This window comes from Zea mays, chromosome 10 (genome assembly GCF_902167145.1).
Source record: "Zea mays cultivar B73 chromosome 10, Zm-B73-REFERENCE-NAM-5.0, whole genome shotgun sequence".
NCBI lineage: Eukaryota > Viridiplantae > Streptophyta > Magnoliopsida > Poales > Poaceae > Zea > Zea mays.
This window is the reverse complement of record NC_050105.1, coordinates 66,738,708-66,757,803: the sequence shown is the minus strand read 5'-3', so window position 1 is coordinate 66,757,803 and position 19,096 is coordinate 66,738,708. Positions and strand designations below refer to the sequence as shown.

Here is a 19,096-nt window from a genome sequence, read left to right as displayed (position 1 = left end):
AAAGTATTATAATTTTTTTATCTCCACATTTATGGACCGTGAAAACCATATACGTATTGTAATTATATTTTTTTTTGTTTGAATTAGTAATATTATTATTTTTGTGTATGTATATGGAGAAGATCTATTCTATTCCACTCTATAACTGAACACAGAATGAGTTGTTCCATTCTACTTCACTCTAGAACCAAACAAAAAAATAGAGTGACTCTGTTTTAACTGCCAAACACAGAACGGAGCCATTCTGTTCTTAGAATCTGGAACGGAGCCATTCCATCCAAATAGACTCTGGAACCAAACACTACCTTAGTATCTTTAACCCCTCGAGTTTTGTAAACTAGCCTACGCGGAAGGGGAGACCGGATGCCGTTGCAGGTAGTCTAATGAGTAGCAAGCCAGAACCCCAGTAAACCCAAACCCAACTCCTCCCTCCCCACTTCCCCAGTCCCCAGTCCTCGCGGCCGAAACCCTTGCTCCCTTCCGCGATGGCCGGCCGGGGCGCCTCCCCGGCCGCGGCGGCCGCCGTCCAGGTGCGCTGCGCCGGCTGCCGCGGCGTGCTCGCCGTGGCTCCCGGCATGACCGAGTTCATCTGCCCCAAGTGTCGCATGGCGCAGCGCCTCCCGCCGGAGCTCATGCCGCCCTCCCCGCCCAAGGCCTCCCCGACTCCGCCTCCCTCAGGTCCAACTCCGCCTCCACCACCTCCACCTTCGCTGCCGCCTCCGCCTCCGCCTCCGCCTCAGCCAGTGCCGCACCCTCTGACCCGCCGCTCCGCTCCCCGGGCGCAGGGCGTGGACCCCACCAAGATCCAGCTCCCCTGCGCGCGCTGCAAGGCCGTCCTCAACGTGCCCCACGGCCTCGATCGCTTCCGCTGCCCGCAGTGCGGCGTCGACCTCGCTGTTGACTTGTCCAAGCTCCGCCATTTCCTTGCATCTGCTGGCCCAGGCTTTTTTCCGCCCCCACTCCCACCTCCCCCACCCCCGCAACCCCCAGTGCCAATGCCTCATCTGCCCTTTCTGCCGATGATGCCACGCCTTCCATTGCCCATGCTGCCGATGCTCTCTCCTGCTGAGCTACCGGAGGAGATCAATGAGGTACGGCTCTGCTGGTTCATCAGTATTCAGTAATTGCTGTGCTGTGAGTTAGACTACCGTGTTGCAACTCAGATGCGACAATGACTGACATGATTTAAGGTCAAATGTCAAAGTTGGTTTGATTATGAGTCAAATAGCTTCTTTCCTTTTTCAACTAGGCAATATCATATGAGAATTTGTTGCGTGCATGTTTGGATGCTATTATTCTGGTTATCAGGTAACATTTGGACTTCAAATTACCAAAATCCTTGTAAGCCCAATAGATAGTATGCCAAGGGGGAACATGGAACACACCTTCAGCACTTGTGAGCATTTCAGTTCATCAGAATCTGAACTTACATGCAAGAAGGCATGTATTCCTTTTGCTTTTCCAGTTGTCTACGGATGCAAGAATTAGCTAAGCTAACCTTTGATTTTGTTCGTCATACATCCATGATGATGGATGGTTCCCTTTGTGACCTTGACTTCTATGTAAGATTTTTTCCACAACGGACAAATCCAAATTTCATTACTTGAAAGCAATGAAATCACAAAATTTTAACCCCACATTATCACTAAGGGCCAGTTTGGTTCGTGCCTAACTGCGCCACACTTTGCCTCAGGTTAGTCGTTCAAATTGAAGACCTAACCTTAGGCAGAAAAGTTAGGTAAAGTGTGACAAGTTAGGCAGCGAACCAAACAGACCCTAAAAACATCCAAAAGCCCGCTAAGTTGGAATGAACACACAAGGTTCAACCAACAGGCAACCACTATCCTATTCAAGCTCTATGTTCCTTACCATCATCAAGTTTCAACAAACCAACCAACATTTAACTTCGCTTCGCAAAGCTACCCTTATTAGTTAGCATGCACCTAGACTAGTGGAAGCAACACTGTCTGGAATAGGGCCAAAATCATTGTCCAGCGTTCAACTTCTCTATAAGATAAGAGTTGAGCTTTTTGGTTGCACAAGAAAGTAGAGTACCTGATGGAATAAGTCTTGAGCATCTAGAGGACAACCTGCTTTTGACTGTCCTCTGTAGTCCTTTAGCATCTAGAGGACAGCTTGACTGTCCTCTGTAGTCTCTTTAGCATCTAGAGGACAGCAGTCACTTTTTGACTGTCCTCTGTAGTCGCTTTAGCATCTAGAGTACAACAGTCGCTTTTGACTGTCCTCTGTAGTCTCTTTAGCATCTAGAGGACAATCCTGTTGTGTAGTGTGTGTGAGAAGGTGTGGTAGTGCAGCCCCTAGGGCTATAAATATGTGTCCCCAACCCCTCTAAGGGTATGGCAGTGTGTAGTGTTTGAGGAAATAAACAGAAAATTGCCCCAACTCTAGTGTCATCCTCTTGATGAGAGTTAGAGTCCCTCTACTTACAATTGGTATCAGAGCCAAACTATCCTGCAGCCTAAACATCTCGTGCTCATCTCCTTCCCGCGCCTCTCCCCACACTCAGTCGGCAGCAAGAGCTCCAACTGTTCCTTCCTCCCCTGCTCAGACGAGCAGCCTTTCGTCCGAGACAGCCTCTTCCACACGCAGCGACCCCTCACTAGCCCACCATGTCCCTACGCTCGGCCACTTCGAGTGCGCGGCGCCAGCAGGAGGCCGAGGTCGCCGCGGCACAAGAACGCGAGCGAGCAGCAGCAGCGGCTGCAGCGACAGCGGCGAGGGCAGCACGGTTGGCGGCGGCGGAACTGGCGGCGGCGGAACTGGCAGCGGCGAGAGCGGAAGTAGAAGCAGCGGAGGCGGCGGATGCTGCACGTGCGGCGGCAACAGAGCTCGAGGTTCTGCACGGCAGTAGAGCTGGCAGCTCTGCTTCTGTCGACGACAACACCGACGAAGAGCTCATGCTGGCGAGGGAAGCAGCGTGAGAGCAGGCGGCACAGTGGGCAGTCGCGCATCCCCATGGGGGCGCGCGTGGCGGCAGCCCGGATAGGCGCCGACGCGCCGACGGCGCTCCAGGCGGGGGCGCACGCGGCGGCAGCCCAGACGGGCGTAGACGCGCCGGCGGTGCTCCCGGCGGCGGCGACCGAGTCGACGGAGATCGCGGCCTCTACAGGCGGCGCGGTTCTCCCTCCCCGGATCGATACCATGGTCGCCGCATGGCCCAGGCCATTGTCAGGGACATCGGTCCCGGTGGTGGGTGGCCTACCCTCACCAAGACCAACTATGTCGAGTGGGCCGCGGTGATGAGGGTACGGCTCCAGGTTCGCCACATGTGAGAAGCAGTTCGTTACGACGACGTCGACTACCACGAGGATCGGCGGGCGCTGGATGCCCTCATTGCTGCAGTCCCGCCCGAGATGCAGTTTTCGCTTTCCCAGAAGCGGACTGCCAAGGAGGCCTGGGACGCCATCGCTGCGACCCGCATCGGCAGCGATCGTGCCCGCAAGACCACACTGCAGGCACTTCGCAAGGAGTGGGAGAACCTGGCCTTCAAGCCAGGTGAGGATGTTGATGACTTTGCTCTCCGCCTCAACACTCTGTTGCAGAAGATGGTGCAGTTCGACGACGACACCTACGATGAGGAGAGAGCTGTTGAGAAGCTCTTCCGTTGCATCCCCGAGAAGTACAGGCAGATTGCTCGCTCGATCGAGTCTCTGCTAGACCTCTCCACGATGACGATCGAAGAGGCGATTGGTCGCCTCAAGGTGGTCGACGGCGACGAACCACAGGCTCTCTCTGGGCCTATCACTATCGGCGGGAAGCTACATCTCACTCGGGAGCAGTGGGAGGCCTGCCAGGGTGACAAGAAGAAGGGGGAGTCCTCCTCGACACGAGGCCGCAAACGCGGCAAGCCGCGCAAGGCGCGTGGAGGCGCCCAGGCCGGGGCGCGAGGACATGCTGAGGGTGGTGCACGCCGGCAAGTCGCGAACGAGCTTGTGGGCGGCCGTGTCAGCCTGGGATGCGATCACACCGTCCTGTGCGTCGGCGGGGAGGCTGTATGGGCGGCCATGGCCGGTAGTTGGGGCGGGCCAACTAGGAGGAGGTCGCCGGCGGGAGAGAAGGTTGGCTGGCGCTGGGGCCGGAGGAGGCGTCGGTAGGTAGACCTGGCCACCGCGGGTGTGGCGAGGACGGGCGCGGCGAGTGCATGCGCATTGGCCTCTGGAGGAGCTTCAGCAGCCAGGGCGTAGGCAGTGGAGGGAGGGTGACCAGTTGGTGGCGCAAGGTGGAGCACGGCCGCAGGCACATAGGGAGGGGCGCCGACGAGCAGCGTGACCGCGATAGAGGGAGGCAGCGGTGCAACGGCGGGCGAGGCCATGACCGCCCAGCTGCGGAAGAGGGTGGGGAGGGCCGGAGGGAAAGAGAGGAGGGAGGAAGGAGTGTCGTCCATAGCTGGGTTGTTGGTGGCGGCGAGGCGGGCGGGCGGCGGCGAGGGGCCAGGGGTGGGAGGGGCCGACGACTAGGGGTGAGGGGCCCTGCGGCTGTGGGAGGGAGGGAGAGAGGAGAGAGACCTAGCTAGATACCATGCTGGAATATGTGAAACCCTAACCCTAATCCTGGGTTGGGAGTGTATTAAATAGAAGAGTTAGGTGGGTCAAAGCCCATTACAATAGGGGACAGGGAAATACAGGTAAACCCTAACTGTAGTCTAACACTTTTTAATTAGCTTATTTGGTGGAATAATCTGCCTCAGTGCTAATCAGACAAGTCAAAAATACTTCCACACACTAGCAAATTATTTGGAGTCTTTTTATCTGTCTGAAGTTATCTAGAACCCTGACTAGCAGTTCGCTTAGCTATAGTAGCCATGTGTAGAACACATACAATTTGGTGCAGTAGTTAGAGCATCTCCAACAATGCCTCAAACTGGTGTCTCAAATTGAAATATCGGGCTTTACGCAGAAAAAATTACTCCAACGGTGCCTTATTTTAAAAAAAATTGGTCAAAAAGTTATAGAGCACCATCTCAAGTGCCTCAAATGTACTACACCTTATTGGGCTGCTCTATAATCTAGATTTGGGGCTTTACTCTTGGAACCGAATATTTTGTTGGTGCCTTAAATCCTGTAAAATATACTCATTTTTAAATTATACGGCATTTTTATAGGTCACGCTGTTGAAGTTGCTCTTAGCTTATGCATGTGCTAAACACTAATTTCACTTTGCATTTTCTTATTCATTTTAATCAAGTTCGGTTGTTGAATGGTGCATGTAAACACTGAGCAGTCAACAGTCCCAAGCATTTTATCAATTGTCTTGTCATTTAGAACCTCATGCAGCAATGGCTTCCTGTTACTCCCTTCGTCCTAGTATATGAGGCGTAACCACCTCTAGTTCAAAGACCAAGAAATGTATTTAATTCTCTCTATCAACACTAGTACTACTTCATCGATGTAGCATGTCTAGAGAGAGCATGCCTTATATTATGTGACTTGAATAAAAAGTGGTTATGTTATGCCTTATATATTAGGACGATGGGAATATGCTACTAGCTTTATAACCATAATCTGTTTTAAGTAGGTTGCAGTTGATGTTGAGCGCGACGAAGATGAAAGTGGCACTTTTGGGGAAACTTTCATTGATTATGTAAGGTTTATGTTTCATTTATTTTCATGAAAAAGGGAGAGCACCTTTGTGCTTTCCTAGATCCCTTCCTTTTTTCACCTCTATTGTTGCTTTGGGAAATTTACATATGCCTATTCTATTTCCAGAGACCTCCCAAGCTATCTTTTGGTTTTCCTCATCCTGACCCTGTAGTAGAAACATCCTCCTTGTCAGCAGTGCAACCTCCAGAACCTACTTACAAGTTGACTATCATGAAAGAATTGGATGAAACCAATGCATTATCTTCCTTACAGATTGAAACAATAGTGTATGCTTGTCAGGTCAGTTGCCTTTTCATTGTTGGACATCATCTTTTTCATGAAGTTTTGTATGTATAATGCATCATCTCATCTAAGTCTACATCCTTGTATGGCAGAGGCATCATCATCATCTTCCAACTGGAGCTAGAGCAGGTTTCTTCATCGGTGATGGGGCTGGTGTTGGTAAAGGACGTACCGTTGCTGGATTGATCTGGGAAAATTGGCAGCAGGGAAGGCATAAAGCTTTGTAAGAACTTAGCAAGGAAAAGGAATTCTCTAACCCCCTATACATTTTTTTGTTGTACTTGCATTATTTATCGCCTGTTTGCATTTTTAATGAGTTATAACTTATTCAGGTGGATATCAATTGGTTCAGACCTGAAATATGACGCTCGCAGAGATCTGGATGATGTTGGTGCAAAATGTGTGGAAGGTGCGAATCTGCAAACGCACCAGTTTTTTGGAGTCATGTGCAAAATGAAACTGCAATTCACTCACTCTGAGGCCATCTCGTGCAAATGAATGGAATTGGGACACATTTTGAGAAAGCGCAGGAGAGCTGCGATTCATTGAACAGAGAGAGAAAAAGAGCCCCCATACAACCCCAGTCTCTCATACGGGGGCAAGTATGAGGAGGGGGGGGGGGGGGAGGAGCGTTGGTTCCTAAGGTAGCTGGCCCTCGACTCCGCAACTCGTAGTCTCGGTCCGTCTTCGCCGGCAGGTTTATACCCCCTAGTCGTCGGCTTGATAGGGAAAGAGGAAGAAGACTGGATGACTAAATTCTTGCTTAATTCCCTCAAGTGCCGGTTACAGATATATATAGCCTTGGCTTGCAACAACTTCTCCTAAACTTTAGGATCTAGTTCTTTATCTTTCTATTCTAGCCACTAATCTGTTTCTGAAACAAACTCCTAAACTTTAGGATCTAACAAACTCCTCCTAAACTTTAGGATCTAATTCCTTCTCTTTCTATTCTATCCAATAATTTGTTCCTAATTTCCTTCCTGGGTGTTGGACCTGGACGTGGCGCGCTCAGCGGCTCGTCGAACGTCACTGCCGCCGTCTTCGGGTGTAGGGGAGACCCCACATGACAAACGCACACACCCAAAACTCAGGAAACTAAAAACAAAGATACCCTGACCTTTGGGCTAAAAAACTGCTCCCATGCCCAGGCCCTGGAGCTTCTTTGCTCCTGCCAGGCACCACAGGCTGTGCTCATCCCTAATAGAATTCATAATCAAGTTGACAGAGGGAGAGGCAGCGTTGAAAATACAAGCATTCCTATGCTTCCAGATAAGAAATTAGGGAGTTCATTCCCTTTCGATCCTCTTTCCTGACTCTTCTCAAATACCTTCTCCACCAATCTGCAAAATTGCTATCTTGCGGTCTGGGGGCTAAGGCTGAGAGGTTCAGAGAAGAATAAGGAGAACCAAACTTGTCTGGCGACCACATAAGAAATTAACAAGTGTTGGATTGTCTCATTTTCTTGATCACAAAGAGGGTACTTATCTGGATGAGGCAAACCCCTTCTAGCCAAACGATCAGATGTCCAGCATCTATTTCTGACAGCCAGCCACATGAACATCTTGCATTTGTTCGGTGCCCAAGATTTCCAGATCCTCTTCAATGGTTCAAAGATAGCAGACTCCTCAAAGAAGGCCCTATATGCTGATTTGGAAGAGTAGCAGCCATCTGATTCTAATCTCCAAATGTGCTGATCTTCATGTTCTGATAACACAATATCTTGAACACAATCCCATAGCTTAAGAAATTCCATGATACTCTGCCAAGAAAGCCCACCCTGAATATCATTAACCCAGCTATTGTTGGCCAGCGCCTCTGCAACAGTTCTTCTACCCCTGGTTCTGGTTGAAACACTTGCAAAAATTGAGGGAGCAAGGTAAAGGACAGAGCTGCCATTTATCCACTCATCAGACCAAAAAAGAGTGCTGTTTCCATTTCCCACTACTGTCTTGACTGCTGCTACAAAAAGAGACCATTAGGATGCGAGGGAAGCTCCAAATCTGCCCAAGGTCGATCAGCCCTGGTCTTTTTGTGCCATTGCCACCTTAATTGCAAAGCCCAAGCCATGACTTCCAGATTAGGAATTCCAAGACCCCCCAACTCCAATGGCCACGCAACCTTCTCCCAAGGCACCAGACAACAACCTCCTTTGCCCTGCTCCTTTCCTTTCCATAAAAACCCCTTTCTAATTTTATCTATCACTTTAATGAACCATTTGGGGGCAGAGATAGCAATTAACAGATAAACAGGCATGGCAGACAAAACATATCGAGCCATGGTGGCCCTCCCAGCCCTGTTCATGAGAGAAGCTTTCCAGGAAGGTAGCTTATATGCAATCTTCGCAATCCAGGGCATAAGATCAAACTTTCGAAGCTTCTTGTTAGATAGAGGCAAACCCAAATAAATACATGGAAATTCAGCCTTGTTAGGGCTTGTTCGGTTAGCTCTCAATCATGGTTTTTAAAGCGGTAAGGCGGTCCAAGGCGTTGGAGCACCGCCTGGACGCCTAGGCGGCGCCTAGGCGACACCTAGGCGAGGTAGGCGGGCAAGGTGCCTAGGCGTTAGACCACCGTCCGGACGCCTAGGCGACGCCTTAAGAACAGAGCTCTCAATCCATGTGGATTGAGTGAGATTGGATGGGTTTGAATCCCAAACAAGTCAAACTTCTCAATTTTTTCCAATCCCATCCAATCCATGTGTATTGGGAATAACCGAACAAGCTCTTACAAGGTAGGATATCATTTGACATAGCTGAAGAAACTTCCTCACAAGAGATGTAAGTGAGACTACTCTCGTGGAGGTTTGTCTGCAAGCCTGAGACTTCTCCAAAGATACTCAGAATGTCTTTAGTGATCAGCAGCTCTTCATTCACTGGTGTGATGAATAGAGCAACATCATCAGCATAGAGAGAAGGTCTCTGACCAGGAACCCCTTTGGCAAAAGGCTGCAGAAGACCTTCATTTTCTGCCTTTACAAACAAGCTGCTGAGGACATCCATAACAATTATGAATAGCATAGGGGATAAGGGGTCCCCTTGCCTAAGACCACGTTGATGGTAATTGACCTCACCTGGTTCACCATTTAAAAAAATACGAGTCTGAGGTGGCTAATAAGCTTGAAATCAGGTTACGCCAAGGAAGGCTGAAACCCAAATGTGTCAATACTTCCAACAGAAATGCCCACGAAACAGAATCAAAAGCCTTTGAGATGTCCCGTTTAAGGAAAAGGCTTGGAACCTTTCTTTTATGCAAAGTTTTCACAATCTGTTGGACTAGAATGAAATTATCATGCATACTTCTTCCCCGGATAAAAGCACTTTGATTTGTAGCAATCATAGAGTTAAGAAGGGGAGCCAAACGATTAGCTAGAATTTTGGTTATCAGTTTAGCAAAACTGTGCACTGAACTGATAGGCCTAAAATCCTTAGCCAATTCAGCATCTTTTTTCTTAGGGATCAGTGTGATATATGCTGCATTTAGAAGACCCAGCCCCTATCATTTCCTTGCTGCAAGGTGATGATATCAGCCATAAAATCAGACTTAATCACAGTCCAACATGCCTTGTAAAATCTGCCAGTAAATCCGTCAGGACCTGGCGCTCTATCCATAGGTAGAGCCTTAATAGTTGACCAAACTTCCTCATCGGTTATCGGACTGTCTAACTGAGAAAGATCCATGTCAGCCCTATGGAAATACTGTAAATCCAATGAAAAATGCCTGGTCTGAGAGGTTCCAATCAGATTATTGTAAAACTCATATTAAACATCTTGCTTATCCTCTTGAGAAGTGACAACCCGCTCACCAACTTTGAGTCTGGTGATAGTATTTATTCTCTTACGAAAGGAAGCTTGTTGTGAAAGAAGGAAGTGTTCCCATCCCCATCCTTTAGGAATCTAAATCTGGACCTTAGTCTTGCAATGGTTCTTTCAAAGGAGGCAAGTCTTAGACAAAGTTTATTCAGCTCAATTCTCAACCAAATTTCATCTTAGGAGAGCTGTCTCAAGTCCTGTGCCACTTCCAATCTGTGCAAGACCTCTCTAGCAAGAGCTAATTGAGTCTTGACGTGGCCAACATTTTTTGCACTCCAGGACTGCAGGGCTTTTGCCAACCGTTTCAACTTGATAGAGATACGCTCCAGCGGGCACACATTCCTTACAGGTTGTGACCAAGAGATGTAGACCGTGTCCATGAACCCTGGGAGTTTTGACCAGAAGCTTTCTAAATGGAACCTTCTCTTGCTCTTCATCCCATCTTTAAGACCCAGCAGCAAAGGGCAATGGTCTGAAATTTCTGAAGCATGGCTGTGGAGGAGACATTCAGGGCAGATATCCTCCCAATCACCTGTGCACAAAACTCTATCCAGTTTAACTAGAGTGGGGGATTCTCTCTCATTTGACCAAGTGTATCTGCGACCTATCAGAGGTATTTCCTTGAGCTCTAAATCATTCACAAGAGGTCGGAATCTACCCATCATTGCCCTATTCACATTGTCATTGTTTTTATCCTCAACACTATAGATCATGTTGAAGTCGCCCGCCAACATCCATGGTCCACGACAAAGACTTCTTACTTCTCTAAGCTCATTAAGGAATGCAGCCTTATCAGCCTCTTGATGAGGGCCATATATACCAGAAAACCACCAGACCTGTTCCCCCTCAGCTTGCAGCCTAATAGTGTCAGAATGACGAAGAACTCGATGGCTGTCCACATGGAAAACATTCTGTCGCCAGGCAACCAGAATCCCACCTCTCGTATCTAGAGCAGGAAGGTAAACAAAAGAGCTAAGTTCTGACCCAGAATAGATAATACATCCCAATGGGATGGATCTTTGTCATGATTCCTGTTGTCAATGTTGAAAGCTTGTATGAAAACATTTAGGCTGATACTTGTGTCAAATATTATGTGAGTGCATATAAGAAAGTATTATAAATCAAAGATAAATATCAATGATATTCAACAATCAACAGTATTGAAGCTTTGTTATTTTCCATTTTTCAGATGTCTTTATGGCAGTCTTGATGAGAAACTGTAAGATAATCTGTTGCTGTCCTTGCTTATTTTGCTGCAGCAGAAGTTAGGCAATAGGTCAACTCTGCTGTCCTTCTATCTACTATAGCAGTACGGCAATAGTGCCAAGAAGTGTCTGATCTCAGCCCAATAGTAGATGTGGTGTGTGCGCGTGCGTGCGTACCTGTTTGCTTGGCAGTAGAAGGTAGTTCAGTTAGCTGCACCTGCAGACTCGTGTGTGCTGTGGTGTGCTCTGTTCTCAATTTCAGCTCATCTTCCACGTAGCCGTCAGTTGTGAGAGTGTGTGAGCTGATTGCTCACCCTGTGCAGGTGGCTTGATTGCCAACAGAAACAAGATTAGCAATAATCATTAAATACTTCATCTGATCTGAAATATAAGATGATTCGTACCAATATGGTCTTCAGTATGACACTTTGACTGGCAATACATATAAAATCATATTATCATAAATGAAAAGAGTTCTACATTATGAAAGTGTTCAATAATGAATCTAGCAATACCAACCTTATGTTGCCAATGTGCATAGAGTTTAGATATTCATAGTCCCAGGTAAAAAGGAAAGATTACTTCTATTTCCTATCGGAGGACCAAACCAATAGACTTATATTTCATAATGGAGGGAGTGCTTAGTATATTTCATTGACCAAATGACCTGTCTGGTAGTTTAATAATCGAGTTGAAATGAAGAACTCAAATTTTAACATCTATCTGGTAAATACATCCATTTTCCATTCATGTATGTTGCTGATATTTGTGACTGACACAGTGACACCATATGCTTTTTCTGCAGTGCACGCTTTAAATAAGCTTCCATATTCTAAGCTAGACTCTAAAACCTTTGGGATCACAGATGGAGTTGTTTTTGTAACTTATAGCAGCTTGATAGCATCCTCTGAGAACCGTTCCCGTTTGCAACAGTTGGTACAGTGGTGCGGGTCTGAGTTTGATGGTCTTCTGGTGTTCGACGAGGTAAACAAGACTCGCTTGAATTGCGAGTCACCTACAAAAGGAATAATATCTATTAAATGCATTTGGCATCTCCTAGAAAACATCCATTTATTTATGCAAGCATGATGGCATTAATTAATGTCCTCAAATGATCTCTGTTGTAGTGCCACAAGGCCAAAAATCTGATTCCTGAGGCAGGGAGCCAGCCCACCCGCACTGGTAAAGCTGTTCTTGAGATTCAGGTGCATGTAGATTCATGCTTGGTGATGTTTCCTTGTTCTGTTATTGTTGTCAACATAGAACATTTCTGCTGCTATGGTGTTATGTGTCCAAGTTCTTGAACATGAGCTGTGGCTTTTAAAAGCAAACATTTTGTATATAAATTACTGCCTGCTAAAATATACGTTTAAAACCATATGCCCGAATTGTCCTGCCATGGGAGCATAAACCTTGTAAAATTTTTGTCAAGGCAGGTTAATTTTGCCACCATAGCTTAAGCTTACTATGGCAGTTGCTGTGACTTTTGTAATTTCATGAAACAATATTGATGGTCATGTCATTATACATCCCTTTCTGTGGAACAAAGATCCTTTCTAGGAGTGGTCGTATTGACTGTCAGTCTAGCTGATTTATTTGTTTGTGACAATTTACTTTTCCGACAAGGTGTTGATACACTAACGGCATGAAACATTACAGGATATGTTACCTCAAGCACGGGTTGTTTATTGTTCAGCGACTGGTGCATCTGAGCCTCGAAATTTAGGTTATATGGTTCGGCTTGGTCTCTGGGGAGATGGAACATCGTTTGAGAATTTCAACCAATTTTTAGGTTAACGTTTATCTCTCCTTTTTTCCCTGCATATTTTTTCCTTTGGCTTTGTCTGAATTCAGAAGGGCAGGCCTGGTGCAATGGTGAGAGCTGTCTCACTGAGTCACCAGGTTGCAGATTCGAAGCAGTCTCTATGCATTTGCGAGGGGAAGGCTTGTCTATGTTCATCCCTTCCCCAGACCCTACTCATGTGGGAGCTTTGTCTGAATTCACATACAAAATGATTATTGATCCATTGATCGTAACAACAATTACAATACTTTTTCTCATGGCTTCTAGCATAACTACAGATGATAAAGAGTAGTAGTTTACTTATAGCTGTCTATACTCCATATAAAAGCAAGATTTACAGTACTTGTACATTTTGTTGTGCAATATAAGGCTTGGAAGCAATCAGATAGAGAATCTCAGTATTATGTGATGTCTTTGGTGTTAGCATTTAAAGATGGCTTCTTCCCAAATTAGGAAATGAACTGGCGCTTGATCTGCACTTTTCTTTACTTGAATGATAGGACATCGCTATTTGCTTTTACTGTTCACTAGCTGAATGCCCGTGCGTTGCAACGGGAATATATAATACCAGTATACTACGATAACTTATATACAAAATGTGTGTTATACCGTTATGAGAAAATGTTTCATAATCAATTTGTGATTCTGGCCATACATAAATTTTGTTATTTATAATCTATCTGTTTCACCACTATATTGCAACCATCAGTATCATGCAGACTTCGATATATGTCATGATTTGCATGGTCTCATCATTGGAGAGCACGTTCCACACATACCGAAAGAAATTCCCTCGTACATCGTTAGTCATCAGACATGTACCACCATACGCTTTTGCTTAAACAAAAAAAGGCAAGTGTGTGTTTGCGAAGAGAATTAAACACAAGCCGGCACAAAAGTTACCCCAACGGTAGCGAGGATGACGAACTGGTCCTCCTCTGCGTCACCTCTGGCGCCAAGATGACGCCACAGTCCTCGATATAGTAGTCGTCGAACGCGCGCGACATATCGAGTACTGATGACTCTTGGCTGAGCTGTAAAACGAAGTGCACCCCGGGCTCATCAGCAAGGTAGTACCCCTGGCCGTTGCACCACCGGATGAGCTACTCCTCTATATACATCGTGTTCGAGGACACTCATACAACGTCAGCAACAGTCATCGTCTCAGCGCACAAGAATTCATGGGCAGTCAGTAGTGACTTACGTGGCAGGTTGAGCTTTAGGTGGACGATGAGCTGGACGACGTGATGACGTCTTCGTCGAATGCGGTGCCCAGAACAACCCGAGAGTTGCCGACGTTGGCGATGACTATGAGGTCCCCCTGCTTGACGATGGATAGCGCGGAGCAGCCACTCTGCACCACGTCCAAGCGGCGGCTGCGCCGGAGCTTGTCGTACATAGCAGCACATGCGACCACGTACGACTGTTTCTAGAGGTCGAACTGGCAGTCGCCAAGTTTCTTCTTGTCGTCGATGAGCGACCCCAACGCGAGTGCCTCATGCTAATGATGTTTGTTCGGGGTTTTCAAGTAAGAAACATGGATTCATGTTTGGCGTTGGTTTATAAAAATGACTCACAAGTCAGATCCATGGAAAAAATATTACGAAGAATAAATGTCACGCATGTAAAAAAAAGAATTTAAGTTGAAAACATTATTCAAACAAAAGAAATTGCATGCAAGGCTCTTCTTTAAATACTACTCCTTTCATCCAAAAATATAATTCAAGAATCTCGGTGATACTTATCTACTACTACGCATTGTGCAAGGATAGCAGGTGGGCTTGGGGAGAGATATAGTAGATGTGTTTTCTGTTATAGATATAAACATAAACACACATGTGGTGTAGTGGTAGCTACTGCTAGCATTTACTTGAGAGGTCGTGGGTTCGAATCCCCTTGGGGCCATGTGTATTTTTTTAATTTTAGCTAGGCGTCGGCTGTACGGGGGAATGAGAATAAGAATGGGCTTTGCGGGGAGGGGGAATGAGAATGATAGATATAGAATGGTGGCAGAACATGAGAATGGACTGTGCACGGGGAGGAGGGAATCGAAAAGGCAGAACACGGAATGGGCAGAACAGAGAATGACAGAACGCGGAATGGCAGACTACTATTGCAGCCTTAATAAGTAGTAGAGATTTGATTGTTCCAAAAATGTTTATAGATTACCATGTACTAGTGTAAAGCAGTCCCAAAACAAACAGCCAAAAGGACTGTGTCTCAAGCACTGCATAATGGAAGTTGGGTTCAAGATATTAAGGGAGCTCCTACAGTAGAGGTCCTGCTTGTTTACCTCCACGTTTGGGATTTTGTGGATGGATTTATTCTGCAAACTGGGGTTCCAGATAACTATAGGTCTGCCTATGCGGCCTTTTTTTGTGGGTTTCATCAAGTTTGGACTGTGGATAAGAATTTGGAAAACCTGGGCTCCACAGCGTTGTAAATTTTTCATCTGGTTAGTGTTTCATAACAGGGTTTGGACAGCTGATCAGTTAACAAAGAGGAATCTGCCCCATCCAGAGTTTTGCCCCTTTCTTGATCAGGTGGATGAAAGTATGAAACTATACACCATTTGCTAGTAGGCTGTGTCTTCTCTCGCTATGTCTGGAATCTAGTTTTGCAACAATTAGGGCAGCTGCAGTTGGCACCGCAACCTACTATAACTCGTTTTTCAGGGTGGTGGAAGAAATCTATTGCATATGCCCCCAAAGAAGCGCGTAAAGGCCGGCCTCAATTCCTTGATAATTCTGGTGGCATGGGATATTTGGAAGCATCGCAACACCTGTGTCTTTGACAATAAGAGATCAAATGTTCAGGAGGTTCTTAGGGCTGTTAGCACGGAGGGAGGCCTTTGGCGCTCGGCATGGACCTCGAAACTCCAGGAACTTGTTTAGAACTTTAGATCGCTGCCTACCGGAGCTTAAAGCTCTGAAACTTCTGGTCGTTTTTGTTCTTGCTGTGGCGTGTATGTATCTTAATGAAATGATGCGCAGTTCTCCTGCGCCGTTCGAGAAAGAAATATCCCTTTGTCTTAGCAATAATGGACCTCTCAGTTTTAGGCACATATATATTCACAATAGTAAGCATTGTATCCCATACTACTATGCTCCATTAGATTCTGTCAGAAACTTACCCTATGAATTTGAAAGAAATAACAATGATGTGCTCATGCTTCGATGGATAATTTTCAGGTGCTCTTGAGAAAGGAGGTGTGGGTGCTCTTGAACTTGTTGCTATGGACATGAAAGCCAGGTTAGTGTTTGTGGAACTGCTGAATTACCAAGTTCTGCCCAATATGTGCACAACTGCACACTAATTGATATAGACAACACAAATGCTTCGATGCCATATCTATCATCTAATGTTCCGTGTATACTGCACACATAGGCCACAAAGTTATCCTGCTGCTAAATTCCAAATCTAGTCCTTTTGCGCATCATTGTTCAGTAATACTGCTTTTGTAAATCTTTCACAGGGGAATGTATGTTTGCCGTACTCTAAGTTACAAGGGTGCTAACTTTGATATCCTAGAATCACTTCTGGAGGAAAGAATGATGGTATTGATATACTATTTTTTCCTTTTTATTTGGTGATAATATTGTTTCTCTTTGAAACATTTTGTTAGGATATTTTTGTTAGTATGATTGCTCATTGACATGAAGTAGTATTCTTTTAAATTTAATTAACTTGGCGAGAACAAAGTGGTAGAAACTGAAAGGAGACAATGTATACGTTTTTAAGGAAATGACCATCAAAGAGGGTATTTGGAAGGAAGAAGATGACACAATCAACATGTGGGAGAAGATGACAACCTGCATTTGGAAGGTGGCCTCAAAGGTGTGTTGATGGTGGTATGAGGAAGTCCAAAGGGCTATTAAGGAGAAGAAAGAATGCTACAAAGACTGTACCATGACAGGAGTGTGGACAACGTAAAGAAGTACAAGATTGCAAAGCGAGCTATAAGTGTGGCAAATGATAGAGCCTATGAGGATCTTTACAGTACAGTACGAACGGAGAGAACATATATAGGATGATTAGGGTTTGTGAGAGGAAGATAAGGGACTTTAACCAAGTTAAGGGCATTAAGGATGAAACAAAGCACCTCTTAGTGAATGAGGATGAGATCAAACATAGACGGTGAGAGTATTTTGATAAATTGTTCAAAGGGAAGAATGAAACTGTTAGAGTTTATGTGGTTGTATTGTAATGGGGTTTTGTGTAATGGGTTTAGCCCCAACAACTCTATTATAAATATATCACCCAACCTGATTAAGGTTAGGGTTTTCAGTCTAATATGGTATCTATAGCTAGGTTTAGTCTTCTTCCCCGCCCCACCCCCAGCCCCCACTGTAGCCGCCGACTACAGTAACTCGCCGGCGCTACCTCCCGCCTCGCCCGCAGGCCGCACCCCCGACGCGTCAGGCCGCTCCCTTGACGCGCCAGGTCGCTCCCCCGCCGATGTCGTCCATAGGTCGCGCCCTCGACAAGCGAGTCCGCTGGCTCCCCCCGTCGTTCGCGCCTGACCTTCGTCGTGTCCCGGTGCCATCGCGGGCAATGCCTCCTGCCACGAGTCCGCTCCCCCGCCCGTGCTCGACCTCCGCCACATCCAGGTGCCGTCGAGACATCGCGCCTGCACACCGTTGCGCCCCCGCCAGCAGCGCCCCTCCCTCTCCCATGTTGATCCCGTCCTAGACGACCATTGCTAGATGTGTCTCCACCATGAACACATTGCCGCTCGGGTTCTCTGCTCCGCAGCCGCCACCAGGCGTCTCTGTGCCACCGCTGCCGTCGGTCGCGTTTGTCGTGGATCCAGCGCCTCCGCCCACTGTCGTTGTCGGGTCTGGCGGCATAACCCTCACCGCCTCGGACCTTGTCGCAGCAGTGGCCGGCGCCACCCTTCCCTAGAGCAGTGACTCCACTCTCTCCGCGGCCCTCGGTAGCGTGCGCAACGACCTCCTCCCCTTCACCGGCATCGGTGCCTCGGTTGCGCTCGCCTCCCTCGCCGCCCTCTGCATGGCTGCGCTACGAGAGGCTGCGCCCGCGACGCATGTGCCTCTGCCCGACGCTCTGGCCATTGTGCCAAGCTTCTGGCTCCACACTTTACCCACATGGGGGGGGCTCGGCTCGCTCTCGTCACCGGTATAAAGTCACCCGTCCGTGATAACCACTTATCAGCGTCACGCCCCTATCAGTGCTACTGTCGCCCTCGTCGCCACCCGCCAGCGGGCGCAGGCGGTTGCTCGTGCCTGGGAGCAAGAGCATGCGGTTGTCGATGCCCTCGAGTGCCAGCTCGTTGCGCCCGTTCACTCGCTCGGGGGCGTGCTGATCGCTGACTTCCACTCCGTGCATGACATTGCCGCTGCCGCCACTCTTCTCTTACTTGACGCATCGGTTATCGTCAGCCTTCATGCACAAGCGACAAGACTCCCCAACATACGAGCCCTCGTCTCAGTCGTGCGCAACCTGGACTCTGCCTAGTACTCTCGTTGGCGCGACTAGGTCCTGCTGACTCTCCACCGCTACGCCCTTGACCACGCCCTCACCGATGTGGTCGTGCCGATGTAGGCCTGATGTCGGATGGACAACGTGGTCCTCTAATGGATCCTCGGCACCCTCACGTTCAAGATGCAGGACGTCGTTCGCGAGCGGGGGTGGGGGGACCGCTCGCCAGGCCTGGGTTGCTATGGAGGCGCAGTTCCTCGGAAACCGCCAGGGCCAGATCCTCCATCTGGACACCGCCTTCCGCCAGCTTGTCCAGGGAGATCTCTCCGTCACTGAGTACTGCCGGCAGATGAAGACCATGGCGGACACCCTCCACGACCTTGGCTCCCTAGTCACGGATGAGACACTCGTTCTCAACCTCTTGCGTGTGCTCAGTCCTTGCTACGCGCACCTGCGAGCCATCCTCAAATGGATCACCCCGTTCCCGTCCTTCGCTCATGTTCGCGATGATCTCCTGCTCGAGGAACTCACGTCTGCGGCTGTCACCACCGTCGACGATGCGACAACCCTCTACAATGGCAACCATGGGGGGCAGGCCTAGCAGGCCTCTCCTGCTGCCTCCAGGGGCGTGCCCTCTCGTCTGAGTGCGGCCCCACTGTCCTCTAGCGCTCCTCGCCCGGCTGCCAACTTCAGTGGTGGTCGTCGCCATCTCCAGGGCAGTTGTGGTCGTCGCCATCTCCAGGGCAGTTGTGGTCGCGGCAGTGGCCCTGGTGGGCCACGGGGCCACGGGCGGCCTGTCGCGACGGCTCATGGCCATCCTTCTACAATCCGTGGGCCGGCTCCATCTCCATGTGGCCTGGATCATCTGCGAGCACTTCTTCATCGTGTCTGGCTGTCCCAAAGCTGACCCTCTACGCGGTCCCGACCTCGTCGA

The 19,096-nt window shown here is 48.0% G+C and overlaps 1 protein-coding gene across 2 annotated transcripts in view; it reads left to right on the top strand.

Moving 5' to 3' along the window:
- The first annotated feature begins 357 nt into the window (after positions 1–357).
- Positions 358–19,096, top strand: part of LOC103642489 (protein FORGETTER 1) — a 57,856-nt gene continuing 39,117 nt past the window's right edge. The window contains exons 1-10 of one of the 2 annotated variants that reach the window (XM_020545728.1): positions 358–1,091; positions 5,536–5,601; positions 5,727–5,900; positions 5,996–6,126; positions 6,236–6,312; positions 11,722–11,900; positions 12,044–12,121; positions 12,576–12,708; positions 15,912–15,972; positions 16,196–16,277. In XM_020545728.1, the coding sequence (XP_020401317.1) occupies positions 486–1,091; positions 5,536–5,601; positions 5,727–5,900; positions 5,996–6,126; positions 6,236–6,312; positions 11,722–11,900; positions 12,044–12,121; positions 12,576–12,708; positions 15,912–15,972; positions 16,196–16,277 (1,587 nt within the window). In that variant the 5' untranslated portion in view covers positions 358–485. The remainder of the gene's footprint in view (positions 1,092–5,535; positions 5,602–5,726; positions 5,901–5,995; positions 6,127–6,235; positions 6,313–11,721; positions 11,901–12,043; positions 12,122–12,575; positions 12,709–15,911; positions 15,973–16,195; positions 16,278–19,096) is intronic. The other variant, XM_020545729.2, reaches the window with a different exon arrangement.